Below are 27540 nucleotides of genomic sequence, written 5' to 3'. Positions count from 1 at the left end.
GCTGATCACCTTCAAATCACTACTGAAGATGCGATACCTGAGCAGGAATGTGTAGAAGACATTCTCAAGGAATCCCCCCCTCCCCCTCAAGCCTGGCCATTCCCCTCCTTAATTCTATTATCAGAAGATTTGCCCCCTCCCCGGTGTCGCCAGCTCAGACCCGGGCAGTGTACCCAAGAGTAGCAAAATTATTTTGGCCAACTCCTTCGGACCCTCAATACACTAAAGGGCACGCCACCCCCGATTCCCTGGTAGTGACTACCACCCGGAAACGGGCAGGAGTACCCCTTGCTACGGGGGAGGCGCCTCCGGATAGAGAATCCAAGAGGTTGTATGCCTTAGGTAAGCGGGTTACCACGGCTGCTGCATATACCACGCGCATAGCGAATAACACTATGCTGCTGGCGAGTTATGCTGACACTCAGTGGAACCTAGTACAAAAAGGTCTTCTTCAAGAGGTCCAGTACCCGTCAGGTCCAACTTCTTACCACTGTGGCCGAAGGCAGGCAAGTGAACCAGAATGTAATAAAAAGCACTCTGGACATGGCTGAAACAGCAGGCGGGTCTCTGGCCCAGGGCACTTTACGTTTCAAGCCCGAGACACAGGCCGCTCTCATCAGCAAGCCCTTTGAAGCAACTAACCTCTTCGGAAAGGCGGTCGATGAGGCTCTGGAAACGGCCAAAAAAGAGCATGAGACTCTTAAATCCTTGCAACAAATTACTCAAACCCCCCCACCCCAAAAGGGGAGGTAATTCTAGTCCGTCTTTTCGAGGGCAGTGTCATGGTCATGAAGTCAGGGACACAGGCATGCAGGGGTCTCATGCGCAGGAGACCTGGGTGGACACAGTCCTGGCACCTTTGGTGCAAGGCTCATGAACAGAAGTAAACCAGAACATCCATTTAACACCAAAAAGCATTTATTATGGACATAGCACCTCAGATGCATTAACCTTGAACATTCCAGCCATTTAGCATCCCCAAGTGTATTCTTGGGTGTGGCTGCTAATGGATTGCCTTCGCACGTGCTCCACTCTGTAGAAGTGGCAGGGCGTGCCCACGATTTCGGCTATATAAGCTGCCCGGATTCTCAAGACAGGCGCTTCGCGTTATTCTGCACTTGCAAGCAGCGTAACGCTCACCGTCGCCTGAGGTCAGACTTACCTTCGAAGATCCTGCTTCCTGGACATCCTGCTTCCTGCCAGCATACTTAGCAACTGGGGGAAGCTGTTCTTACCTATACATCTCTTCGGCGAACCAAGTATTCATCTTTATACTTTCTGGAACGCTGATATCTTCATCTTGGCACCGCAGCACGACACGCTCCATTGTCAACAGCAGCGCCTGCAAGGAAAAACAGAAGACAAGGTTAGACATCGAAAAAACTGTCAGTTTAAGGTTGCGCTTCGTCATACTTCACACTTTTCCTTAAACCATCACTTGCCAGCTGTCGAACATTGCGGTAGCCTCCATCTTCCATCCGGCCGCATCTCGCGTCTCACAGCTGCATTGAGGCTGCATTTCCATCTAAGAGAAGAAAACAGAAGAGAGACATTATTGCGGGCATAAATAGGAGCAACATATAAAGACTTTAAAACAGAACGAACAGCATCACAAGAGCTCAAGAAAGACTCTCCAATCATAAGGAGAAGCATAGTCGCAGCTGGACTGGACTAATCCTTATCAGGGATCAGTGAACTAACTAGATCCCATTCGATGCACCCCTGCCAGAAGTAGCAGGACAGAGAGCTTATCTTCCATAATTCACAGGTGAGCTTTATGGGCCGGCGTATGCTCACAGAAACCGCACTTTGGGGTGAAGGGTTCGAGAGGTACAACAATCACAGATTGGCGCAATCACACACACTAATCTCCACGCAGGAGTAGTATCACCACGTAACACCGCTCACAGCTTTTCTACTGAGGCAGAGGCCTGAAGGGGGTGATTCAAATTCAGGGTGGGCTGCAACCATGCCCGAACGCCTCCGCAGAAACCAGGTGAGCGTAGGCAGTCCCGTGCAAGTCAGAACAACTATAGCACGGAAAACTTTAATGCTGGACAAACACTAGGCAGCCCAGCATACTACCCACCAAGTGGTCAGCGACGCGGCATTGCCAGAGGTAGAGGCCCCAATCCTAGAGGAGCCGCAGCCTCTCGTCACAAATGACCATCAGATACAGGTCCCCTCCCATGTCACCCCGGTTGGGGGGCGTTTAACATCTTTCCTCACGGCATGGGAGGGGATAACTTCAGACCACTGGGTCATAAAGACAGTCGCCCACGGATACTGCGTGTAATTCGTCCGACCTCCACAATTCAGACCAGCCCGCTCACGGCGCTCACCATCTGGAGATCCTGAATCAAGAGGTGGAAGCGCTGCTGGGAAAGGACGCCATAGAATTCATCCCTATTCTTCAGGTAAACCAGGGTGTTTATTCAGTGTACTTCCTTGTACCCAAAGTGGGCCTCACCATGCGCCCTGTTCTAGACCTGCACCCAGCGAACCAGGTCATAATACCTCAGAAGTTTTGCATGGTAACGCTACAGGAGGTGATCCCACTGTTGAAACAAGGGGACTACATGGCAACATTGGACATGAAAGATGCATACTTTCATATTTCAATGTTGCCAGCGCACAGGAAATATCTAAGGTTCATGGTAGAGGACGGCCATTATCAATTCAAGGTGCTCCCCTTCGGCATCGCCTCGGCACCAATGCTGTTTACGAAGGTCCTGGCAGTAGCAGCAGCACACCTGCGCAGATTATCCATCGCGGTTTACCCTTACCTCGACGACTGGCTCATAATAGGGGACTCGTACGACATATGTTTTTTGAGCACCCAAAAGACCGTACACCTTCTGTTCAGTCGGGGGTTCTCGATCAACGAGAAAAAATCCAGTGTAGTCCCCAGTTAAATAAAACTATTTCTGGGAGCTCTAATCCGGACGAAAGACGGACTCGTCTTCCCCTGCAACGAGAGGATTCAGAACTTGCTTTTTCAGATACCTCAATATGTAGCCAGTCGGGAGGTGACGGTGCGCAAAGCCATACGTTTGCTAGGAATGATGGCGGCGTGCATATACTTGGTTCCGCACGCACGGCTGCGCATGCGTCCCATGCAAGAGTGGCTCAACAGCCCGTGGTGTCAGGCCAGCGGACAATGGGAAGATCTGGTAGTTGTCTCGCCAGCCCTCGTTCTCTCACTTCAGTGGTGGTCAAGAGAAAACCTCTTGAAAGGGAAGACCTTCACCAACCCTCCAGTGGAAGCCACTCTCACGACAGACTCCTCTCTCACAGGGTGGGGAGCTCATCTGCTTCAACAGACAGTGCACAGAGTTTGGTCTCCTCAAGTAGCGTCCAATCATATAAACTTACTGGAGCTGTTAGCCGTGTCCAAAGCTTTGAAAGCCTTTCAGGTACAACTGCAAGGGAAGACAGTGCCTGATTCTGACGGACAGCACTACAGCTATGTATTACCTGAACAAACAGGGGGGCACTCACTCTCCAGGGCTATCCAAGCTGTCCCAGAACATTTGGATATGGGCTCTCAAACACGGGATGTTTCTGTTGTCCCAACATGTTCCAGGGGAACTCGATCTTCTAGCAGACGTACTCAGCAGAGATTTTCCTCTGCCTGAAGAATACTAATGGCGACTGCACAAAGACATTGTGTCCAACTTCTTGCAGAATGGGGGTTCCCAGAGATCGACTTGTTCGCTACTCAGGAGAACGCCCAATGCCATGACTACGCCTCCAGGTACCCCTGAACCGATCCAAGGGGAACAGTCTCTGGATAACCTGGTCAGGGAGATTTGTCTACGCTTTTCCCCCCCGACTCCCCTTCTCAACAAGATAGTGCACAAGATGCACCAGGAATCAGTTACCATGATACTGGTGGGCCCGCCAACCCTGGTTCGCGCACCTGATGGAAATGTCCCTCTCCCTGCCAGTCAAGCTACCCTGCCTGTACAACATGTTGTCTCAGGACAGGGGGGAGACCCTACACCCATGCCCACAAACTATGAATTTAGCAGCCTGGCTCCTCAGGTCATAGAGTTTGGACACCTACAGCTCCCTCAGAGGTGCATGGACATACTCGGGGAAGCGAGAAAACCTAATACACGTTATTGCTATGCCAGCAAACAGAAACGTTTTGTCATCAGGTGCAATTCCAAGGGCGTCAATCCCATCGATTGCTCACCCTCACACATCGTGCTGTATCTAACCCACCTGTTGGACACTGGGTTAGTATTCATTTCCCTGAAGGTTCACCTGGCTGCTCTGTCAGCCTACACCACTTCACAGCAAAAGGTGTCGCGGTGGAAAATACCGGTGATTAAAGCCTTTATGGAAGGGGTTAAGAGGATTTATCCTCTCATTTCTCACCCAGCCCCTGGTTGGGATCTGAATGTGGTTTTGACCAGGCTCATGGGAGCTCCCCTTCAGCATAGGCATAAATCGAGTCTGAAAGACCTGACTTATAAGACAGCCTTCTTGGTAGCTATCACTTCTATCAGGCTCTTTCTGTTCTAGACCCCTTTGTTACAGTCCACAAAGATAAGGTAGTTCTGCGCACACATCCCCGGTTTGCGCCTAAATTTATCTCGAAGTTCCATGTGAACAAGTCTATTGAACTACCCACTTTCTTCCAGAACCCTACTAACATGGCCAAAAGAAGCCTTCACACACTAGACATGCGCAGGGCAGTCATGTTTTACCTGGAAAGAACCAAACCACTAAGGAAGACTAAGCAAGTCTTTGTTTCCGTGGCAGCTGGTAGAGAAGGGAATCCTGTCTCTAAATCAGCTATCTCAAGGTGGATTGTCAAATGCATCACACCATGTTACGCTCTTGCTAAGAGAGAACTGCCCTTCAAGCCTAGAGCACACTCTACTCGAGGCACTGGGGCATCCATAGCATTCATTGCAAATGTTCCTCTTGAGTCCATTTGCAAAGCGGCAACCTGGAGTTCTGTACACACCTTCACAAAACACTATTGCCTAGGCACTCATTCTACGTCTGATTCTCAGGTGGGACAAGCAGTACTAAGACAACTGTTCTCTAATGTTCCTTCTCACAACCCACCTCCAACTCCGGGTACTGCTTGCTAGTCTATGCACAGCATGTGATTCTAAGCAGATTAACAAGCATCAGAAGACATGCATTACTCACCGTAAAGGCATTTCTGCTGATTGTATCTGCTTAGATTCACATGCAGCCTCCCTACCTTCCTGCTCGGGGTGGAAGCAACATGGACGTCTTACTACTTTCTCTCTTTATGTACTCACTCACTATAGCCTTGGGCTCGCTCATGGCAGAAAAAATGCAATCGGAGGGACCTCGGCGCGTGAGGGATTTTGGGTACTACACACGTCACGATAGGGATAGTGTTACAGACACGCTTATGCCGACGTCCCCTTTCGGCCCCCGTAGACGAGATGCAATACTCTGCGGTTACCACTGGATGTCGGACCATATGCACAGCATGCGAATCTAAGCAGATACAATCATCAGAAATGCTATTACAGTGAGTAATGCATGTCTTACGCTTTCCCCCCTGACTCCACTACTCAGCAAGATAGTGCACAAGATGCACCAGGAACCAGTCACGATGATTCTGGTGGATCCGCCAGCCTTGGTTCTCATCTCCTGGCAATGTCAGTATCCCCTGCGAGAAAGCAATCATGCCCATGCAACAGGCTATCTCAAGACAGGGTGGATGCACTCCATCCATGCCCGTAAACTCTCAACTTCGCGGCCTGACTCCTGAAGTCATAGAGTTCGGGTACCTCCAGCTTCTTCAGAGATGCATGGACATACTTAAAGGAGCAAGAAAGCCTAACACCAGTCATTGCTACTCCAACAAATGGAAGCGCTTCATCATCTGGTACAATTCCAAGAGCATCAATCCCATAGACTGCTCGCCAACACATATTGTTATAAACCTGACTCACCTACTCGACTCAGGCCTGGTTTTTAATTCTTTGAAAGTCCTTTTAGCGGCACTTTCAGCTTACACTGCGTCCCAGAAAAAGGGGTTATGGTGGAAAATCCCAGTAATCAAGGCTTTTATGGAAGGGGTTAAAAGACTTCATCCCCCTATTTCTAATCCAGCTCCCGGATGGGACCTGAATGTAGTATTAACTAGACTGATGGGACCTCCCTTCGAACCTATGCATAAGGCTAGCCTCAAAGCACTCACTTACAAGACTGCCTTCCTGGTGGCAGTCACCTCAATAAGGAGTGAGTGAACGGCAGGCCCTTTCAGTTCAAGACCCTTTTGTCACAATTCACAAAGATAAGGTGGTTCTGCGCACTCACCTATGGTTTGAGCCTAAATTAATTTCAAAGTTCCATGTGAACCAATCAATAGAACTACCCACCTTCTTCCAGAACCTCACTAACATGGCAGAAAGAAGCCTCTACACACTGGATGTGCGGAGGATAGTCCTATATTATCTGGAAAAGACTAAACCACTGAGAAAAACAGACCAGTTTTTAATTTCAGTGGCAGCTGGTAGAGAAGGGGATCCTGTCTCTAAATCAGCCATCTCAAAGTGGATTGTAAATACCATCACACTGTGCTACACTCCTGCCAAGAGAGATCTGCCCTTCAAGCCTAGAGCACCCTCCTCTCAGGCTTCTATAGCATTCATTGTAAATGTTCCTCTCGAGTCCATTTGTAAAGCAGCAACTTGGAGTTCTGTACACACCTTTACAAAACATTACTGCCTAGTTAGACACTCTAGGTCTGATTCTCATATGGGACAAGCGGTACTAAGACATCTCTTTACTACTGTTCCTTCACACATCCCACCACCATCTCTGGCTGCTCACTAGTCTATGCACAGCATGTGATTCTAAGCAGATTGGCAAGCATCAGAAGATATGATTTACTTACCGTAATAGCATTTCTGATAATTGTATCTTCTTAGATTCACATGTGCCCACCTTTTCTCCCTGCTCGGTGTAGAAAGAAGGTAGACATCCTGCTCCTTTCTTTCTACCTATACTCGCTCACAATAGTAATAAGGCTCCATCACAGCAGTAAAAACGCAACCAGAGGGACCTGGACACGTGAGGGATTTTGGGTACACTACACGTCACGTTAGGGACAATGTTAAAAGCACGCCTATGTCGACGTCCCCTTTCGATTCTCGAAAGACAAGAGGCAATACTCTGCGATTACCATTAGATGTCAGACTATATACACAGCATGTGAATCTAAGCAGATATAATCATCAGAAATGCTATTACAGTAAATTGTGCATGTCATCTTGTGAGTTCATAGAAATAAAATGTCTGTACTGTTAGAGGGCTATAAAGAACTGGATGTTTTGATACTTCTGAAACTGAGTCCATCAGAAACCTGAAGGCTAGCTGAAAGCATGAAAATGCAAACTTTCAGTCCTCTCAGACTCACCTTTTTAGAGAACAAGGTTGCCTTATGCTGATCCTCGTTAGTTAAGAACATCCCATAGTGAATAAATGGGGAAGGACTGCTCTATTTTATCTTTGCCGGACCACCTTAACTAAGCATGAGGTAGCAGCAAGGTGCTGTGGGAGAGTTTGACTGAGCATAGGTCTGGTGGTACGGACTTGCAATGTGGAGCACTCTTTGATAACCTTTGTTACTTGGTACTTAAACCATTGTTGCAGGAGAAGGAGTTTGTCCTGTATTGACATGCCTTGACCTATTTTTTGTGGGTGGATTCACCCCTCTGTTCTTTTTTTTGAGCTGTGCACTGTCCACCAGGAAGCATCTAATGCAATTTCTATGATTGCGATCTGGATATTCTTAGCAGTATTTTATGGATTTTTTGTGTGTTTGTTTTTATATCCGACATTGTTGTTTTTGTATTTTTATGTAACCTGTGGTGTGATTCCGAAATAAAACTATGATAACCCTTGAAGCGTATCTTCATTCAACAAATAGATTTATTTTTTTCTTCAAATCGGTTTACTGAAGCAAGACAGTTATTGATATTGTTCAACCCTTCGTAGTCTCCTAGCAGCTTATTATATTATAAGTGAAATGGGTGCTTATTTTAACCTGGGATGGCTGCCTTTTATATATGCATGATGCATACCATCAGATGTAGGATCTAGAGATTGGCACCTTTATTAACAGCTTCGGTAGAGCAACTGCCACACTAGTGAACATATCTTCTGTTTGTAGTGTAGTCGTAGCTATGCCTGGCACAGCCCTGAAAGGAATTCACAAAGGTGGGGAAAGAGCAGCTAATTGTGGGCTAGCAAACAGAGCCACATGTCCATCTCTGAGCAACCCAATGACTTGCATGCTGCCATGAGAATCCCTGAAAGCAGAGCTGGTATGTTGTACCTATAGAGATGGTACTGGCCAGGCCATGGCTATCTGCTAATGCAAGCTCACAATCTGGCACAGAATGTTTGTTGTTTCCATGACGTACATGGAGTTTGTGCTGATGCTTCGTCTATTTCTTTCGCACAGCCTGTGCTGCCCCACACCGCTGTCTGCTTGGTGTGTGGAGAAGCTGGGAAGGAAGATTCTGCTGAAGTGGAAGAAGAGAAATTCAATGTTATGCTAATGGAATGTTCCATATGTAATGAAATAATACACCCAGGATGTCTTAAGGTAAGATCTATCAAATCTCTATATCTTCAGATCTAAAAGGCTTTCAAACTTTGCATTGCATTTCTAATGGCTTTTAGGTGGAATTTAAATGTGGATTGTGTTATTTTTACTGGCCAATAAGAAACGTTGTGGTGTCTGTTACAGAATGCCATCTGGTATAGCCTGAACCTTTTTTGTAAATTATTTTATTGACTAAATGCTGTGGGTTTTCTCTTTCTGAAAATAAAGTCTGCTAATTTGCCCTCACATGTGTAACGCTCTATGCCAAAAACATATTACACTGTTGCTTCGACCAGTCTCCTGACATATCCAGCAACTGCTATTGAATGGCAGCAGGACAAGTTCGAAGGTCACATAAACACTCCTGACAGGTGCTGAAACACAAAGTTCCAACAGGCAGATTAGGCTTTTTAATCTTCTGCACCTCTAATGAAAACATAAGTGTACCCCAGTCAGCCAGGTGGCATGGTAAAGTGTAAAATAAGCAATGTCTGGTTATGAAATCATGCTATTGTATATTTTGTGAGTAGTGCTCCACCTATGCTCCACCTCTGGGACTCCAAGTGCAGGCACCCCAGGCCCATCCCACTCTTCACTACCCCTCCCCACCCACCCCCCCAACTCTGAGAAGCTGTCCGGCGGTCCTGTGATGGAGAACACACCCGGCGGCCACGGCACACACAAGCACAACCATACTAAAGACATACCCCACGGTTGACTCTCAAAGACCCTGTAGAGTGTCGAGGCCCATGTAGTGACCGGGGATAAAGCCTCAGGTTCATCACTGTACTCTGGGCCAATGCGTATGCTTTCGCCTACTACTGACAGCTCCAGAAAATCGAAAGAAAAGGTCAGTTTGGACGCTGCAAATAAAAAGTCCCTCCTTTCGTGCCCCAAAGAACAGGCGTCGACAGGCATCTCTGCGTCTCTTAAAAAGCACTGAAAATACAAGTGCTAATTCAAAAATATGTTAGTGTCTCTCTTCTAAAGGCAAGGTTGCCAACAAAAATGCACATTTTCAACGTCCTTAAACTCCCGAGGCCACCCAGACTGTCTTCCACTCCCTTAGACACCCTCTCTGGGGCTATGCGCCATAAAGACAGCATTCCCACAAAAACCACACCTACTAAAGATGTCGCCCCCTTCCCAGGGCCCTGCCAACTCCGGCTTCCCACCAGAATCTTGTTTTACTCCAGGACAATTATAGATCTTACAGAGAATGTCCTGTTTCGAGGACATGATGGACAGACACCCAGATCAAATAACAGTACTCACAGATGCTTCGCAGCCAGGGGCATCAGCAGAGCCACCCCTTGCTAATAAAATGCTGCCTTGAGCCACAACCGAGCACCTCTGCTCAAGGCTCTCCGGCCTCTGCTCCCCAAGACATCCCTCTGTATCAAGACCCATCGCAAGACTCCTATTATAATGACCAAGCAGTGTCTCAGGGGGATCTCTATAGCCAGGATCAAGACGAATACTTCAATGAGGACTACATTTATAATGTAGTCACCAGATCATCAAACTTCCGGTTGCAGGCTTGCCAGTTGAGAACCAACTACAGTATAACAAATTGTTACTGAAGGCGGCGCAACATTTCAACATTGATACTGAGGAGACACAAGTCAATAAGGACTTTGTGGAAAACATCCTGGGGGACAAAAAGGCAGCCACACAATTCATACCTCTTGCAATCAATCCAGAGACTTATTCTACAATCCCGCATAACACCTAATTTTACAAGGCCGGTCAAGCCAAGAAAATAAAAACTGTTCAGGCCCTCACCCACTGACCCACCCCCTGTACATTAGGGGCCAGCTCAAACTAGATTTGCTGGTAGTTGCCACCACCAGAAAGAGGGCAGGCACTCCCCTGGTGTCTGCAAAAGCCCCACTTGACAAGGAGAGTAAAAAGATGTATACGTTTGGGAGAAAGGTAGCTTCCTCTGCAGCGTACAGACAAGAATTGTTAACAATACAACCTTGTTAGCTAGTTACGGCTGCCACAAATGGGATGAGCTGGAACAACTACAGGCCGTCCCAGAACCACTAAAAGCCCAACTGCTTATCACTGTTTCAGAAGGCAAACAAATCTCAAGCTGCATCCTGAAAAACAACCTTGATGCGGCGGACAACGCAGGAAGCATCATAGCCGAAGGGACGCTCATTAAACGGCATGCCTGGCATCGGCAGTCAGGGTTTAAGATAGAGACATAAGCAACCCTCCTGAATATGCCAGTAGAACCAAACATCCTATTCTGTAAGGCCGTAGAGGACGCCCTAAAGTGTGCCAAGGAAGAGTATGACACTCTCTTACCTAGGGCAGCTGACTAACAGACCTAATTCCCAACGAGGTTCCACACACTTGAAGATTTTGGCAACTGAGCAGTCAACGTTCCTCTAGCTTCTCTCAGGGGGGAGGACAGTCCTCGTCCTGGAACCAGTCTCAAGGCCAAGGTTCCTCATCCAGCTTTCAAAGGGGTTATAACAGAGGCAGAACCTCACCTGGGAGAGGCTCAGTCCCTCCCAAACAATGACACGCTGTTTCAGGTCCCCTCCCATGCCACTCCAGTAGGAGGCCGAAGTACCCAATTCACCCACGCATGGGAGGGGAGAACATCGGACAAATGGGTGTTGTCAACTGTGGCAGGCGAGTACTGCATCGAGTTGCTTGAGAAACCACCTTACCGCCTGCCAAGACAGCAGAAACTAACAGCGGAAACTGCTGGAGGAAATAAAGGTACTGCTTGAAATGGACGTAATAGAAATCGTTCCGGCGAACCAGGTAAACAAGGGTATCTATTCAACATACTTCATTGTGCCAAAGGAAGACCTTACCATGCGCCCAGTACTAGATTTGCTCCCTGCATACAAATATGTCAAATAACACATGAACACGCTTCAGGAGCTGATTCCATTCCTGAAGCGGGGAAACTACATGGCGACATTGTACATGAAAGATGCATACTTTAATATTTCAGTGCACCCTACGCAAAGAAAATTCCTGCCTTTCAAGATGGCGGGAGTACACTACCAGTTAAAAGTACTCCATTCGGCATTGTCTCAGCACCAAGAGTGTTCACCAAGGTGCTTGCAGCAGTGGCAGCACATCTGTGCAGAAAGTCCATCCAAGTATACCCTTATCTGGATGACTGGCTGATCACTGGGGATCGTCTCAAATTTGCAGGTTAAATGCGCAAAAAACTATAGACCTTATTTTCAATCTGGGTTTCTCCAACGAGAAAAAATCAAGTCTAATAACCAGCCACACAAAACAATTTCTGGGGGCTATCCTAGACTCAAGAGGAGCTGGCATTCCCCTCAAGCGAGAGAGTACGAAATATGCTGCTGCAAGTACCTCAGTACATGGTTGGTTGCCAGATAATGGTACACCAAGCAATGTGCTTGCTAGGGATGATGGCCTCTTGCATTTATTTAGTACCTCACGTGCGCCTGCGCATGCGTCCAATTCAGGAATGGTTAACGAAACAGTGGTCTCAGGCAAGTGGTCAGTGGGACGATCTAGTGGTCGTTTCGCTAACGCTGGTTCAGGCTCTTCGCTGGTGGTCCAAGGACTACCTGTTAAAAGGAAAGCCTTTTTGCGCTCCACAAGCCCAAGCAATCCTAACTACAGATGCCTCACGTGCCGGTTGGGGTGGGCGCGCTACCTCCACCACAAAGCCCACGGACAGTGGACACTCGCTACTGCCCAAAGGCATATCGACTTCCTAGAGCTCTCTGCAGTCCTCAAAGCGCTTCAGGCTTGGCAACATCTCCAGGGTCAGACAGTGCAGGTCCTCAGAGACCGCACCACGGCCATGTTCGATCTGAACAAGCAGGGAGGTACACACTAAGTCTGTCCAAACTATCCCAGAAGATATGGAGGTGTTCACTCAAGCGGAATATGTTTCTAACATCCCAACATGTTCCAGGGGAACTCAGTTCTCTGGCAGACACCCTCTACCAGAAGAAGACTGTTAGACAAGATTGCATGCAGTACCCTTTGAGTGCACTACAACAACCCTGACCTCCTGGCAATAGAAACCCAACCTTTGGTATAAGTCTGCACTACACAGGTTGGTAGCGTGTAGAGCAGCCAGGCTTATCTCAAGTGGGGCCATTGTGATCTGTAGTGGAGTTACACAGAGATTCATAGTGACAAGTATTCAAATAAACTCTGACACACAAGGTTTCTTGATAAACCAATTATTTATTTATCAGTCAGTTAGAATAAGCCTTCTTCAGAAGGGAGCATTATAAAACACCACACAAATATGCTTAAAAAATACACACTCTTAGTTATCTAAATCAGCAAATACCCATTTGGGACACACAGGCACTACATACACCCTCCGGTGACTTCAATAGCTAGGGTGCTGTTGACATTAATATATCACTGTTGCATTTAGAATATTCTTAGGAGTAGTGTTAAAGAGAAGAGGGTTCAGAATGAACCAAGTATTCACACAGTTATTCTCAAGCAGGTAAGTACTTTCAATACAACCCCTCAATGCAAATTCAGTTAACACTTTCCTCGAAGGAAGGCACAACACATAAGCAGAAGAGAGGAGAGTCATTCAGGGAGCCTAGGCCAGCCAATGTTACGTTAGCAAAAGTCGAGGTGAACTGAAGCACTTCTTGCAGGTAAATAGAAAGTATTTTCCAATGTCTAAAAAGTCTTTGTAGAATAGAAGCAATCAAATTAGGGCCACAAGCTGATTAGGCTTGTGAAGTAAAGAAGCTGGCAGCAACTCTACACATGCAACGAAGCAAGTCTCCAACGAGGATAAGCACTTTCCCTCACTTTTTTATTTGTGACCCAATGTCTAATTTGTGTGTAATGATATTGTTCGCTTTCGGGAATTGCAAATTTCTCCTTACATCCTTCAAATGTCAAAGGTACCCTGTCTATGTAGAAGTCTTTTAAGGTAAGATTTCTTCCCCCTCCCCAGTGGGACCAGAAGTGGGGTTTTGTGCCTGGTGTGAAATCTGGATTATTGGCCATTGGTGTGAGTGGGCCTCCCCCTAGTTTTAGCTTCTTATTCCGTAGGGCCTTATCCCAATACCAGAGAGTGGCCCTTGTTGTTTCCAGCAGTGTGCCTCCGTTCCTTCTATGTCGCGGGCATAAGAATCTCAGGCTTTCTAACGGGATTTTTGGGGGCCATTGTAACATTGGTGCTATCTGTGCTGCCGAAAGATATCTAAGAAATTCCGGCACTCCTAGCCCTCCCATTATCTGAGCTCGGAAAAGTTTTCTTAGAGATTCTTGGCTTCTTTCCTTTCCAGATGAAAGCCATGACTTTCTTCTGTAGATTCTGGCATGCTGGGATGGGGAGGGGGGGATTTTCATTGGGAGTGCTCCCATTATATATAGAAATCTGGGGAGCAAGGACATCTTAACTGCCACTAACCGCTCTGCCCAAGATAGTTCCTGCATATCCCATCTTTTCAGGTCTTCTAACAGGGTTGCTAGCAGTCTCTGGCTATTCGCCCCATAAAGCTTCCTGTAAGTAGGCGTTAGGTTTATGCCTAAATAGGCTATGGGTCCTTGGCTCCATTTTAGTGGGTAATTCTTCTCCCACTCTATCTTGTCTGGGTTTTCAGTGATGTTGAGTGCGTTAGATTTAGGGTAGTTAATATGAAATCCTGAGACCTCTGCAAATCTCTTTAATATCATGATTTTGTGGGGGAGTGAGCACTCTGTGTCCTTCAGAAAGAGAAGGACATTGTCCGCATATAGGATCCCGCAGGTCCCCGTCTCCACCCCCAGAATGTTTTGTTCTGCTCGTACTCCGTGCCAGCGGCGACATGGCCATTGCAAAAATTAACGGCGAAAGGGGGCACCCCTGCCTAGTACCCTTGAGGATCGGAATGCTTTCTGTTAGTTGGCCATTAATCATTAACCATGTAGATGGATGTACGAAATTGGCCATAATCATGCGGGAGAAAATCAGGCCACATCCCAACTTCTCCAAGACCAACTGTAGGAAGCTCCAATCTAGGCTGTCAAACACCCTTTAGGCATCCAACGCCAGCATCGACATGGGATGGCCTTTTCTCCGCGCCCATTCAATGATATTTATAGCCCTATGAATGTTGTCATAGGTATGGCGCCCTCTTACAAAACCCGCTTGGTCCGGATGAATTATTTTGGGGAGGATTCCCGCCAGTCTTTGTGCTAAGATAGTGGAGTACATTTTTGCGTCTCCATTTAGCAGAGATATAGGATGATAACTTGCACATTCCGTGGGGTCCGTGTCTGGTTTCAAGAGGAGGACCGTGGCCGCTGGACTCATGTCCCCAAGATCTGCCCAGTATCTCTTATGTAATTAAATAGGCGTCTTAGTGGGCCGACTAGTACGTTTTGAAATGCTTTATAATAGGCGTTACAAAGACTGTCCGGGCCCGGGGCTTTGTTCCTTTTCAGGGAATTGATAACTCCCCTCACCTTGTTTATCGCTCTGTGATTTGCAGCAAATCCGTTTGTGCCAAGAATTCTGTTTGTTTCTCCCTTTGTAGGTGGTCCCTTGGTAAGTGTTTAGCGTAAAATGTTTGCATAACCTCTGTTCTGATGTTTGTTAATCTGCTTAGAATCACATGCTGTTCATAGTCCGACATCCAGTGGTCACTGCAGAGTATTGCATTTTGTTTTTTGTAGTGGAAAAGGGGACATCGACAAGGCGTGTCTGTAACACTATCCCTATAGTGACGTGCGGTGTACCCACAATCCCTCACGCGTCGAGGTCCCTCAGATTGTTTTTTTCCGCCCAGATACTGGTCGCCTTTACACGGAGCGCCTCGAGACAAATTGCAAAAACATTTACTCGACCCTTTGGTCGTTATTTAACATTATACATTACATTAGAGCCCTCCTTCGACGTCATAGCTGCGAAGCTGTTTCACCGCCGAATAAGAACTTCGATGGCGGTGACTTAGACGGAGGAGATCCTTCGGCGCTGCCGAACACGTGGCCTGGCCTCGCCGCCTAAGACAGTAGGTAGAGGCGGGTCATGGGACATTTCTTGTTCTTTCTGAGAATGCCTTTCTCTTTCCCCTCCCTTTCCTTTGGGGTCGTTATCAAGTTTAACTGTTTCCTCAGCTATGGAGAGGACTCCCTTTAGATTTTGCCCGCGCTGCAAGGGCAAATTCACTTGGAAAGACTGGCACAAACGGTGTAACCGTTGCTTACCCCTTGACCAGAAAGAGGACGGCTGTGCGGCCTGTAAGCTTCTTAAGCCCAAGACTTTAAAGGACCACAGGGTCAAGAGGTGGGCAGCCTACGCTATGTCTAGGTCTGATTCATCAGCCGCCGCCGCCGAGTGTGACGAGGATAGTGATAACACGACCTCCGCTTCGGAGGTTGTAGACCTCTCTAGGGAGCTTTGGCGCTCCTCGTCTGTCCCCGGCCCGACAAGCTCGGCTCACGCCCTGCTTATGGGGATGAACACCCCGGCGACACTGACGAACACAGAAAACACAAACATAAGCACACAACCCACGGCCGCAAGCCCTCCCCGCCACCGCAGCCGAGACTAGCGACTGGGCTACCTGCAGACAAGGGCGCTACCACCAAAACATCAGGCGACGCGCCTAGTAAGAGTGCTATGGTCACCGAAAAAGACTCGGCACCGCCCAGCACGACGCCAGACGAACCCTCGACGGAGAAACTAATTGTCGAGAGCTTGGCGCGTATAGTTTCCAAAGACGGCCAGAGACGGACGGCGAGTGACACGCCGAAAACCGCTCACAAGGCCAGGGAAGCGCCGAGGATGCCGGAAGGAAGGCAGGGACCACTCCCGCTGCTGTAAGAAGGCCCTAGCCTGCGAGAAGGTTTCTCAGAAGGCAAAGGGACCTTATCCTCGATGTTATGGCACAGACCTAAACAGATACAGGCAGAGGAACCTCCTTTTTCGCCTCCAGACCGTTCTGGTTTACCATACTGACATGTTGAGAGATTCCAGTCATGTATGGACAAGCTGGACAGATTCATGTCCACTCCTGAAAATAAAACACCCAAGAGACCAAAGGGGGCACTTCAGGAGGGCCCCAGGGGTAAATATCCTAGATTATTTAACCCCCTTCAAGAGGACATGAATACTTATGATCTCACTGAAGAAGACTCTCACTTCCAGGAAGATGAGGAGTTCTTAAATAGTGAAGACCAACAAGACCTCGGAATAGAAGGTTTTCATGAAAACACTGACATGGGTGGGGGGGCTTCGAGGAAGACCCAGATGAAGGTGGCTCACAGCCCTGGCAGTCACCAACAGAGTCTACAGACCCTGACATAAGACTTCCCTCTCCTCAGACCACACCGGTCAGGAATCCATCACCAATAGATGATCAACCCACCTTCAACGCGCTACTTCGGAAGGCAGCAGCACATTTTGAAATTGAAACTTGTGAAATTACCCCTGATACTGATTTTGTAGAAAGAATCATTAAAGAAAAACCTCCCACTAGTCAAACCATTCCCCTCCTCGCCTCAGTTAAGAGACAAATTACTCCATCGCTGTCCACACCTGCACTGGTAAGAGGGGTAAATCCCAGAATTGAAAAATTGTTTACTCCCTCTCATTCAGACCCATTATACATTAGGGGTCACTCAATTCCGGACTCCTTGGTGGTAACTACTACAAGGAAAAGAGCAGGGGTTCCGCTGTCAACCAGCAAAGCACCCCCAGACAAAGAAGGAAAGAAGCTCTATGCCCTGGTTAAAAGAATTACAGCCTCGGCAGCTTTTTCAACAAGAATTGGCAATAATAATACACTACTGGCAAGTTATGCTGATGCCCAATGGGGAAAATTATGGCAAGACCTCGAGGAAGTCCCTGAGCCCTTAAGAACTCGCTTATTGGACACAGTAACAGAAGGAACTCTGGTTAACCAGAGCATCATTAAAAACACTCTTGATGCTGCAGAAACAGCTGCCCGTTCTTTAGTGCAGGGAATTCTTCTGAAGCGTCATGTCTGGCTCCGCAATTCCGGTTTCAAGCCAGAAACCCAGGAGTCACTCATTAATAAACCAATAGAGGAGTCTAACCTCTTTGAGAAGGCAGTGGACGACGCACTGGAGACTGCGAAGAAGGAGTTCGACACCCTCAAGACCTTAGACCAAATCTCAAGGCCTCCCAACAAGCGAGGATTCGGCAACAAATGCTTTTTTCGAGGCCAACGCCAACAACAGCAGCACACTGCAGGCAACTGGTCCTCTACTCAGGGAACCAGTGGCCAGTACACGCAAAGAGGGCAGCGCCGTGGCAAGGGCAGAGGTCGGGGGTCCCACTCCCAGAGGTTCCCCGGCTACTAACACCAAATGACCCGAAGATTCGGGTCCCCTCCCATGCATCACCGGTCGGGGGCCGGTTAACATCTTTCCTACCAGCATGGGAGGGAATAACATCAGACCGATGGGTATTGTCAACTATAGCCCACGGGTACTGTATAGAATTCAGATGGTCCCCCACGTACAGACCCCCAAGGGGATGATGCCTGTCACCGGAACACCTCGCCATTCTTCTTCAAGAAGTGGAACTACTGCTACTAAAAGGAGCAATAGAGGTTGTGCCTCTATCACAGGTAACGGAAAGTATTTATTCAGTGTACTTCCTTGTACCCAAAAAGGACTTAACCATGCGCCCTGTACTAGATCTGCGCCCAGCGAACAAATTTGTCAAACCTCAAAAATTTCGCATGGTGACCCTACAGGAATTAATCCTCCTACTTTCGCAGGGAGATTACATGACAACACTGGACATGAAAGATGCATACTTTCATATTTTGATGTTGCCAGCGCACAAAAAATACCTCGGGTTCATGATAGAGGGCAAACACTACCAGTTCAGAGTGCTACCCTTCGGCATAGCATCAGCGCCGAGGGTATTCACGAAAGTTATGGCAGTGGCAGCGGCCCACCTGCGCAGGTTGTCCATCCCAGTATACCCTTACTTCCACGATTGGCTCATAACAGGGGATTCTTACGAAACATGCTTCTCAAATACCCAAAAGACTGTAGACCTTTTGTTCCAACTGGGCTTCTCCATCAACTAGAAGAAGTCACGCCTAGACCCCAGCCAGATCAAACAATTCCTAGGGGCTCTAATTCGAACAAAGGACAGCCTAGCTGTCTTCCCCTCCAACGAGAGGGTCCAAAATATGCTGTTTCAGATCCCTCAATATGTGGCCGGTCGAGAGGTGACGGTGCGCAAAGCAATGCGTTTGCTAGGAATGATGGCGCCATGTAAATATTTGGTACTTCACGCGCGACTGCGCATGCACCCAATGCAAGCCTTGGTTCTCTCGCTATGGTGGTGGTCCCCCCCCCCCCCGACTCCCCTTCTCAAAAAGATAGTGCACAAGATGCACCAAGAACCAGTTACCATGATAATAGTGGCCCCTATGTGGGCCCGGCAGCCATGGTTCGCTCACTTGATGGAAATGTCTCTATCTCCTCCAGTGAAACTTCCCTGCCCGTACAACAAGCTGTCACAGGGCAAGGACAGAACACTACACCCATGGCCACAGACCCTGAATTTAGCAGCCTGGCTCCTGAGGTCATAGAATTTGGACATTTACAACTCCCTCAAAGATGCATGGGCATTCTTAGGAAGGCTAGAAAATCTAACACTCGTTACTGCTATTCCAGCAAATGGAAAAGATTTGTCATCTGGTGTAGAGATAAGAGCATCAACCCAGTTGACTGCTCTCCCACACAGATTGTTCTTTACCTGACTCACTTATTAGACTCAGGTTTGGTCTTAAATTCCATTAAAGTTCATCTAGCTGCACTTTCCGCATACACCACTTCTCAACACAAAGTGTCATGGTGGAAAGTCCCAGTAATTAAGGCCTTCATGGAGGAAGTAAAGAGAATACACCCTCCTATAGCTAACCCAGCTCCCGGATGCGACCTAAATGTGGTACTTACCAGGCTTATGGGCTCACACTTTGAACCCATGCACAAACCATCCCTTAAGAACCTGACTCTTAAAACTGCTTTCTTAATAGCTATCACCTCCATTAGGAGAGTGAGTGAGCTACAAGCGCTCTCTATACTAGACCCCTTTGTAACAGTTCACAAGGATAAGGTGGTTCTACGCACACATCCTAGGTTTGCACTAAAATTCATTTCTAAATTCCATGTCAACCAATCAATAGAACTACCACCATTCTTTCAAAAGCCTTCCAATTTGGGAGAAAAGAGCCTGCATACACTAGATGTGCGCAGGGCTGTCATGTTTTATATGGAAAGAACTAGACCTCTGAGAAAGACTAATCAGTTCTTTGTCTCGGTGGCAGCAGGAAGAGAAGGAGATGCAGTTTCAAAATCGACTATATCTAGATGGATTGTCCAATGCATCACTCTGTTTCTCTCTTGCTAAGAGAGAACTACCCTTCAAGCCAAGAGCACATGCTACTCGAGGCACTGGGGCTTCCATAGCATTCATTGCAAATGTCCCTCTGGAGTCCATTTGCAAAGCGGCAACCTGGAGTTCTGTAGACACCTACTGTCTAGATGCCCATTCTAGATCTGATTCCCAGGTGGGGCAAGCAGTGTTAAGACATCTTTTTTCTACTGTTCCTTCTCACAACCCACCTCCAACTCCGGGTACTGCTCGCTAGTCTATGCACAGCATGTGATTCTAAGCAGATTAACAAACATCAGAAGATAATGCATTACTTACCGTAAAAGCATTTCTGATGGTTGTATCTGCTTAGATTCACATGCGCCCACCCTTTCTCCCCGCTCGGATGGAAGGAACATAGATATCTTTATCTTTCTCTCTTTTCTGTACTCACTCACGTCTACAAGGCTCCCTCAGGGCAGAAAAAATACAAACAGAGGGACCTCGACGCGTGAGGGATTTTGGGTACACCGCACGTCACTATAGGGATAGTGTTACAGACACGCCTTGTCAACGTCCCCTTTTCGACTACGAAACACAAAATGTAATACTCTGCAGTGACCACTGGATGTCGGACTATGCACAGCATGTGAATCTAAGCAGATACAACCATCAGAAATGCTTTTACGGTAAGTAATGCATTGTCTTATCCCTTTCTCACCCTTGACTACCTCTCCCCCTGGGTGTGCTAGTTTAATTCGGTTGCAGTCTTGATGCTTTTTCAATTTGGCCGCGAATAACCGATTAGCTTTGTCCCCTTTTATATAATACCTTTGTTTTGTTTTAAGGAGGAGCTGCATGGATTCATCAGCGTAATGTGCTTCTAATGCGGCTTTAGTTAGCTTGAGGTCTCGCCAGGCTCTTTGGGAATTTTTAACTTTATATTGTGTTTCGGCTAGCTGTGCTTTCGATTCTAGTGTTTGTCTCCCTTTCTTTTCTCTTTAGGAAATTTGCTGTGTGTGCAGTAAATTCTTCTTGGACCACCACCTCACTAGCATCCCATATTGTTAATGATTGTTAATCCCTGGTATGGTGTTCCCGGAAAAGTAGTTTCTCAGCACCTGCTCTATATCTGTTCTCAACGCCAGATCCTTTAATATTAGTTCATTTAGCCGCTATGGTTTACCAGCTTGTGGCTTCGGGCGTGGCATTTCCATAGTCATAGGGACCGGTGCATGGCTTGTTATACATCTCACCCCTATTTCTAACCCCGTGACCTGTGGGATAGTTGCGTCTGATATTAGGATCATGTCGATCCGGGAGAACCCTTTATGTACTGCTGAGTAAAAGGTGTAATCTTTCTCCTGAGGATGAAAGAAATACCAAGTTTCAATTAATCGTAGGTCTCTGAGGAATTGAGCCAGGGCTTGTCTATTCTGATTGTCGCTGGGTGTTACTGGAAGAGTTTTGTCCATTGAGGCGTCCATGACGCAGTTGAAATCTCCCCCTGTAAGGATGTGCCCTCTTCCCCATCCTGCTATTTTTGGGAGAAGCTCCATCAGGATTCGATCTTGCTTTTCGTTGGGAGCATAAATCGCTACCATGGTCACTTGCTAGTTCGTTAGTGTCCCCCCAGAATTGGGATTCACCCTTCCGGGTCCCTTTTGAACATATTGTTTCTTGAAATGGACTCCTCTAGCAATGAGAATTTCCACCCCTCTCTTATTTGTCTTGCTCGAGGCCAGGAATTGCGTTGGGAAGGCTCTGTGTCGCAGCCTGTGCTAGTCCTTCGGGAACAAGTGGGTTTCTTGCACCCACAACACTGAGGCTTGCAGTTCCCCCAGTCGCTGCATAATTTATCTCCTTTTTCTAGGGGAATTTAGCCCTTGCACATTGTGTAATAAACGTTAAGTCAGCCATTTTTGGAGTAGAACGTCATGTTGCTGTTCTGTCCCTTACAGGGATCCCCAAGTATTACCTTTATGTAACTTTGGTCCTCAACTGCAAGATGTGTTTTGTATGGCGTTCTTTCCCCTCCCCATATCCCAACTTCCCAAAAACGTTCAACTTTAACAGTTAACATATGCTGCCACCGCAGCTCACCAGGAATTAACTTCCCCAGGAACATAGGGTTCTGTGTTTTCCCGTCCAGCCCCCCCACCTCTCCTTCAACCAACCCCCATTCTTGCGTTGGACATCTTTGCCTTCAGTGGCGTGACCCTTTTGATAAGATTTAATCAGTCCCCTGCCCAGTTTTACTTCTACAGGATCATCAATCATATTCCTTATTCGAAATAGTAGTGGCAACCCAAGATGAATAACTTCTAACTTACAGGTATCCTTTACCTTTTCTTGTGGGGTGCTCATGCCGGGTTTGTGTCTTTTTGTTCTTTGGTGCGACCTCGTGGGCGAGGACGCGCTGGTTTCCATTGTTTTATTTCGTGGGTCCTGCTTCCGGGGGAAAGATCCGATTAGGTCCTTCCTCCAGTAGCACCCTTGTTGTCTTCTCCTTCTCTCATGAGTTCTTCCAACTCCTCTTCTTTCGTGGTTGTGTATCTCTGCCCCTTTCATTCAAAACGAAGTCCGCTCGGGAAGATCCACCAGTATTGTATTGTCCTGTTTCTCAGCCAATCCGTTACCACTCGCAACAGTTTCCTCTTTCGTAGTGTGGCTTGAGTCTAGGTAGAGTTGGATGGTCATTGTTTGGAAGCGAATGGGTTCCGTTCTGCAAGCTGCCTTCGTGATGTCCGCTTTTAGTTGATATAGGTGTACTCTGGTCAGCACATCTGGAGCCAAGTTTCTATTAATCTGATAGGTGGAATAGACCCTCGCCTGGGCCCACTATTTGCCGAAATAGCTCTGTGACTGATCGTTGTAGCTCAGAGTCTGGGATTGTTTTAGGCATGCCCCGAATCCTTTGTTATTGTGCCTTGATCTATTTTCAGCATCCTCTTGTTTGTTTTGTACTCAGTCCATTTGCTGCTCCAATTCTCGAACTCTTTTGGATAGCTCATCTTGTTCATGTCCCTGTTCAGCCAGTGTATTTTCTGCTTCATCTATTCGTTTCTCTACTGCTGTGATCCCTTTATCGAGGTCCGCTATTGACTTGGCTAGCTCTGAGGTGCTGTCGCTAATGTCTTTTTTCAGCTCCTGTATCATCTCCATCAGGTCAGACTTACGTAGTGGTAGATCCTCATGTAACCGCTTGTCTCCTTGAGTGGGGAAGTGTACCTGAGCGGTCGTTTGTTGCAGATTGCATTTCTGGGTGTCCGCGGCCTGCATAAATGCTTTATCCTCTGAAGATGAGCCTTTCTGCTTTGGCATTTGCTTAGCCATATTTATTGGAGGTGATGTGCAGGATCCTGAAACTAGTGCAGACCCGGAGTCCAAATGTGTTTTCAATTTGGATAGCTGGGATTGTCCTGCTTTCTTGCCCTGCCAAGCACCCAATGATTCTCAGGCGTAGAGGATTACACCCCCACCCCCGTTTCTAATCGTGCAGCCTATGATATGTGCATAGGCGTTTCTGGAACTCGGGTCACCGGCTCAGTTCATAATATTTTCATTAGATCCCTTTTCTTTATTGCAGCCTGGGAGTTCTTCTGACTGTTATCTGGGACCTGCTGTTGTCTTTCACCTTGTGTGTTCGCCTAGCATGGTCAAGTTGCCAGTCTGCCAGGCCCTTGCAGCGTGGGTCTTTATCGTATGTAGCCACTGGGGATCCCCTCATCCCACCGGGTCTTTCCCCTTCGCTCTCCTCCGTTTCCTATCTTCCTTCAAGCGCTTATCTTAGCTGGCTGGCGAGCACTGTTCTCCCCACCAACCACTCTGCACTTTACTACTTTCCCCCGCCTCCTCGCTTCAGAGCACAGGCCACGGTGCGCCGGGTGTTCCTTGCCCCCAGGGCTGTCTTCTTTGTTTCTGCCGCAGCCTCCTCATTCATACCCGTTCGCGCCGCCTGCACTGCCGTCCTCCCCAGAGTTCATCCCACGCAAGCTGCGGCTCTCTACTCGCTCACCTCGCATCCGGTTACCACCTTCTGCTTCACGGACAGCGCGCAAGACGGTCCGGCTCCTTCGGTCGCTAGCGGGTCCACCAGGTGGTCAGCCTCTCACCCTCCTCACGCCGCCGTGGACAGGGTTGCTCCAACACTCTTCGGGGGAGAGATCCACAGCCCACTCTGCTCTCCGTCACGTCCAGGTATGTCTGAGCGAGTCTGGTGCCCAGTATCTCATCGAACTTGCTGTGGTCGCTCCTCAAATGCCTTTCAAGGGTTTGGGTGCCCTCACTCAAATGCCTCGCAGTCCTCCATATTCTTGGCATAGTACCTTGCGCTCCTTCTCCACCAAGCGATCGGCGGTCGCCATTTTGGCGCGAGGTCCGATCCGCGGCTTCACCCAGCCTTAACTTTCTTTTCGGGGTGTGCCTCAGATGTTCATTTATGTGTGAGCCCTTTCAGTAGGGATGTCGGCATCCTCAGGAGGAGTATGGGCTTCGGGGCCGAAAGGAAACACAGGGCTCACCGAGGAGCCATCTGGTCAGGTCCTCGGCTGGCCACGCCCCCCTTGGCTTCTTTTTTGTTAGAAGCCGTCTCATAAAAAGAGTTTCACAATGTAGCAAAACGATCGGGACATTCAATGTGAAGGCTGACACTGCATGCCATCCACCAGTGCTCTGTAGTCTGGTGTATAACTTGATCCAGCAACTCGGATGGAGTCACTCAAATGCTCATCGGTCAGGCGGGTTTGAAATTTCGATTTGAGGAAGTTCATATCTGAAAATGCAGATTCACAGAGATAGATGAAACCAAACAAAGAAGTCACTTTTAAATGCTGCTGTGCAAAGGTTACTGTACTCGTAATCAACAAGGCTCCAGAAATTGGTGTGAGATTGTCTGCTTTTCAACTGAATGTCCCCCTGCAGGCTGGCCATCTCCATTTCCACAGCAAAACTGTTCAGGTTAAACAGCTCACTCATTTGTTCTGTAAGTTCACAAACATTAACTTCAATGAAGGGGTTTGCGATCAACATCACACAGGGTCAATCAAATCCCTGAACCGGTTACTGAACTCTTCCTTAAGCCCACTCAGGAGACTGCTGTATTTGTCAATGTTCAGGACTAGCTGTATTCTGTCAGCATTTGGATTACAGAAGGAAAATGATGCATTTTCCTTTTCACCACTTGTTCACTGAAAAGGTTAAGTTTGGACTTAAATGTCTTTACTGCGCTTCTCATGTCAGCAATGGTTTTACCTTTACCTTGCAGTTCACAGTTCAGGGTATTTAATTTCTCGGTAACATCTGCCAGAAATGCCAAATCAAGTAGCCAAGAAATGCTACATAATTGGCCGATGTCTTCATTTTTTGACCCCATGAAGTCTTTGATTTCTGGCAAAAGTGAAAGAAAGCGACTTGGTATTTATTCCCCCTGCTAAGCCAGCGGATTTCCGTGTGTAGCAATAGATCACCATGTGCGGCAGATAGTTCTGCGAGGAATATTTCGCACATTCTGTGCTGTTTGGCCTTTGCACTAATTGAATTAATAATTCGCACAACAGGGGCAGTTGCGTGATCAAACCCCATCACTTTGGCACACATTACCTGCTGGTGGATGATGCAGTGGTAGTGCAATAATGGAGGGAAATCAGGGTCTGCTTTACAACACGCAACAAAACCAGTATGACGCCCGGTCATTGCTGGCGCACCATCAGTTGTTATTGTCACCAACTTGTTCAATGGTATTTCTGTTTTGATAAAATAATTCTTGTCCTCATTGTAGATATCAACACCTCTGGTTGTGGATTTCAGAGGCAACAAGGTCACAAATTTGTATTTTTTGGTGCAGTCTTCAAAATTCATTCAAGCAAACACTGCCAGCAGGGGAGTATCACTTGCATCAACTTATTCATCACACTGAATGAGAAGAAAATTGCATATGCTCAAATCTTTTTCCAACTGTCCCATCACATTGGCTGTCAGTGCAGATACCCTACTGGCCATTGTGTTTGCGCCGAACTGTACATCTGAAGTGGCAAACATAATTTCAGGGCAGTTTTTAAAATCTTTTAAAACTGACTAAGCCATGAGAGCCATCGCACCTTTCACAACTGCACTACCTGTAAAAGTACATTTGTGTTTTGCCAAATAATTTGCAACTTTGAAGGATGCCTCTGTTGCAGCATTTGCTTTCTTTGCTGGTTGAGTAAAAAATGATTGTTGCATTTGCAGGGCAACTTTTAGTTCAGCTCCTTTTTGGGATCGCAGACGGCTTCCTTTAGAAAAATTATTTTCAGAATGTGTATGCATTGTCGCAAAACTCCTCTAGATCAACTTTCTTTTTTTTTCCCACTGCAACTTTGGCACTGCAGATTAAACACACACACTTTCCTTTTATGCTTGAGAAAAAAAAATCGGTCTCCCACTCTTGATGAAAATTATGTCTTCTGCCTTTTTGTTGGATGGGCCACCTACTTCTGCATCCATGATTTCAACAAGTGTCATTTGTACGTTACTTTTGTGACTGTATGTGCAATGTAATCTGAGGAGGATTTCAATGTGTTATGGTTTTAAAAATAATTGAGCATACAAATATTAACTTGTGACATGCACCTATAACGAGTCACAGAATTTAGCCAAAGATGATGGTCAAAGCTTACTTTGTTGACTGCCCTTAAAAGTCCTAAAGTCAAAATAATTGATTATAAAAATTATCATAGCAGAAAAGTAATGTTGGCCCTGTTACAGTCAGTCCTCTATGCAAACATCTCCGTTATGAATGGATGATGAGACTATATGCCTGTCAAATCAAGTGATATGGGACCACATGAGGGCCAGTGCAACAATAAAGCATGGGGCCATGAACAGGTGCGTAAGAACACACCATGTTATCCATAAAATCAATGAATCTGCCTCTATAAAAGGGCATGCAAACCTGCATTCTAATAAGATTATTCTAGTGACGCTTCAATGTTGCAAGCTGTTTACATATGAAGCCCCACTTAAGGACTGCTGTGAGAATGAGCCATCTCCTATCCCCCCTACCCTGCCAATTACTCACGGCATGGGTGCTGTAGTTTTTGGGGTACAGGGGCACAAATTCCCATTCTGAGGAAAGCGAGGGGCGATCCCCATGTCAAAATCCAGCCATATTGGAGCACAGCGAGCAACAAAAATAGTGAAAAAAAAAAGCAAAAGTATGTCGCCTAACCTGCTGAGCTGTCTTTCCTCAGCATTCTGCTTTTTGGAACTCTGCCTTTCCCCCTCACTTCTTCTACACCTGGAAAACAGCTTTGGCCTGGCCAGCTCTCTACTTTGACCATGCACTTAAGCTTCAGTTGCCATATTGATGCAGCAACCTTCCCACTGTTAACTGAGCAGCACTTGCTAATTTTGCAAGATGCATGCTAACACTTCACTAAATCGCAGCCCAGCAAGAGGGGAGATGGAGGGGGGAGTGGGGCAGGGGGGACACACCCTGTTAAGCCAAGTAAATTAAAAGCAGAGCACCCACACCTTTTTTTATTTTAATTTTTGGTGACAAACATGCAGAATATCCAGAGGGGCAAAATGACACTTCCGC

The 27540-nt window shown here is 47.2% G+C and overlaps 1 protein-coding gene across 8 annotated transcripts in view; it reads left to right on the top strand.

Moving 5' to 3' along the window:
* The window catches only part of KDM2B (lysine demethylase 2B), a 1898564-nt gene that overhangs the window by 1515546 nt on the left and 355478 nt on the right, over positions 1–27540 (top strand). For all 8 annotated transcript variants that reach the window (XM_069619581.1, XM_069619583.1, XM_069619582.1 and 5 more), the window contains one exon: positions 8474–8617. In XM_069619581.1, coding sequence (XP_069475682.1) covers positions 8474–8617 — 144 coding nt within the window. The remainder of the gene's footprint in view (positions 1–8473; positions 8618–27540) is intronic.

Source organism: Ambystoma mexicanum, chromosome 10 (genome assembly GCF_040938575.1).
Source record: "Ambystoma mexicanum isolate Mex_15411 chromosome 10, UKY_AmexF1_1, whole genome shotgun sequence".
NCBI classification, from domain to species: Eukaryota; Metazoa; Chordata; class Amphibia; order Caudata; family Ambystomatidae; genus Ambystoma; species Ambystoma mexicanum.
The sequence above is the reverse complement of the archived record's forward strand: the minus strand, read 5'-3'. Positions and strand labels throughout refer to the sequence as shown.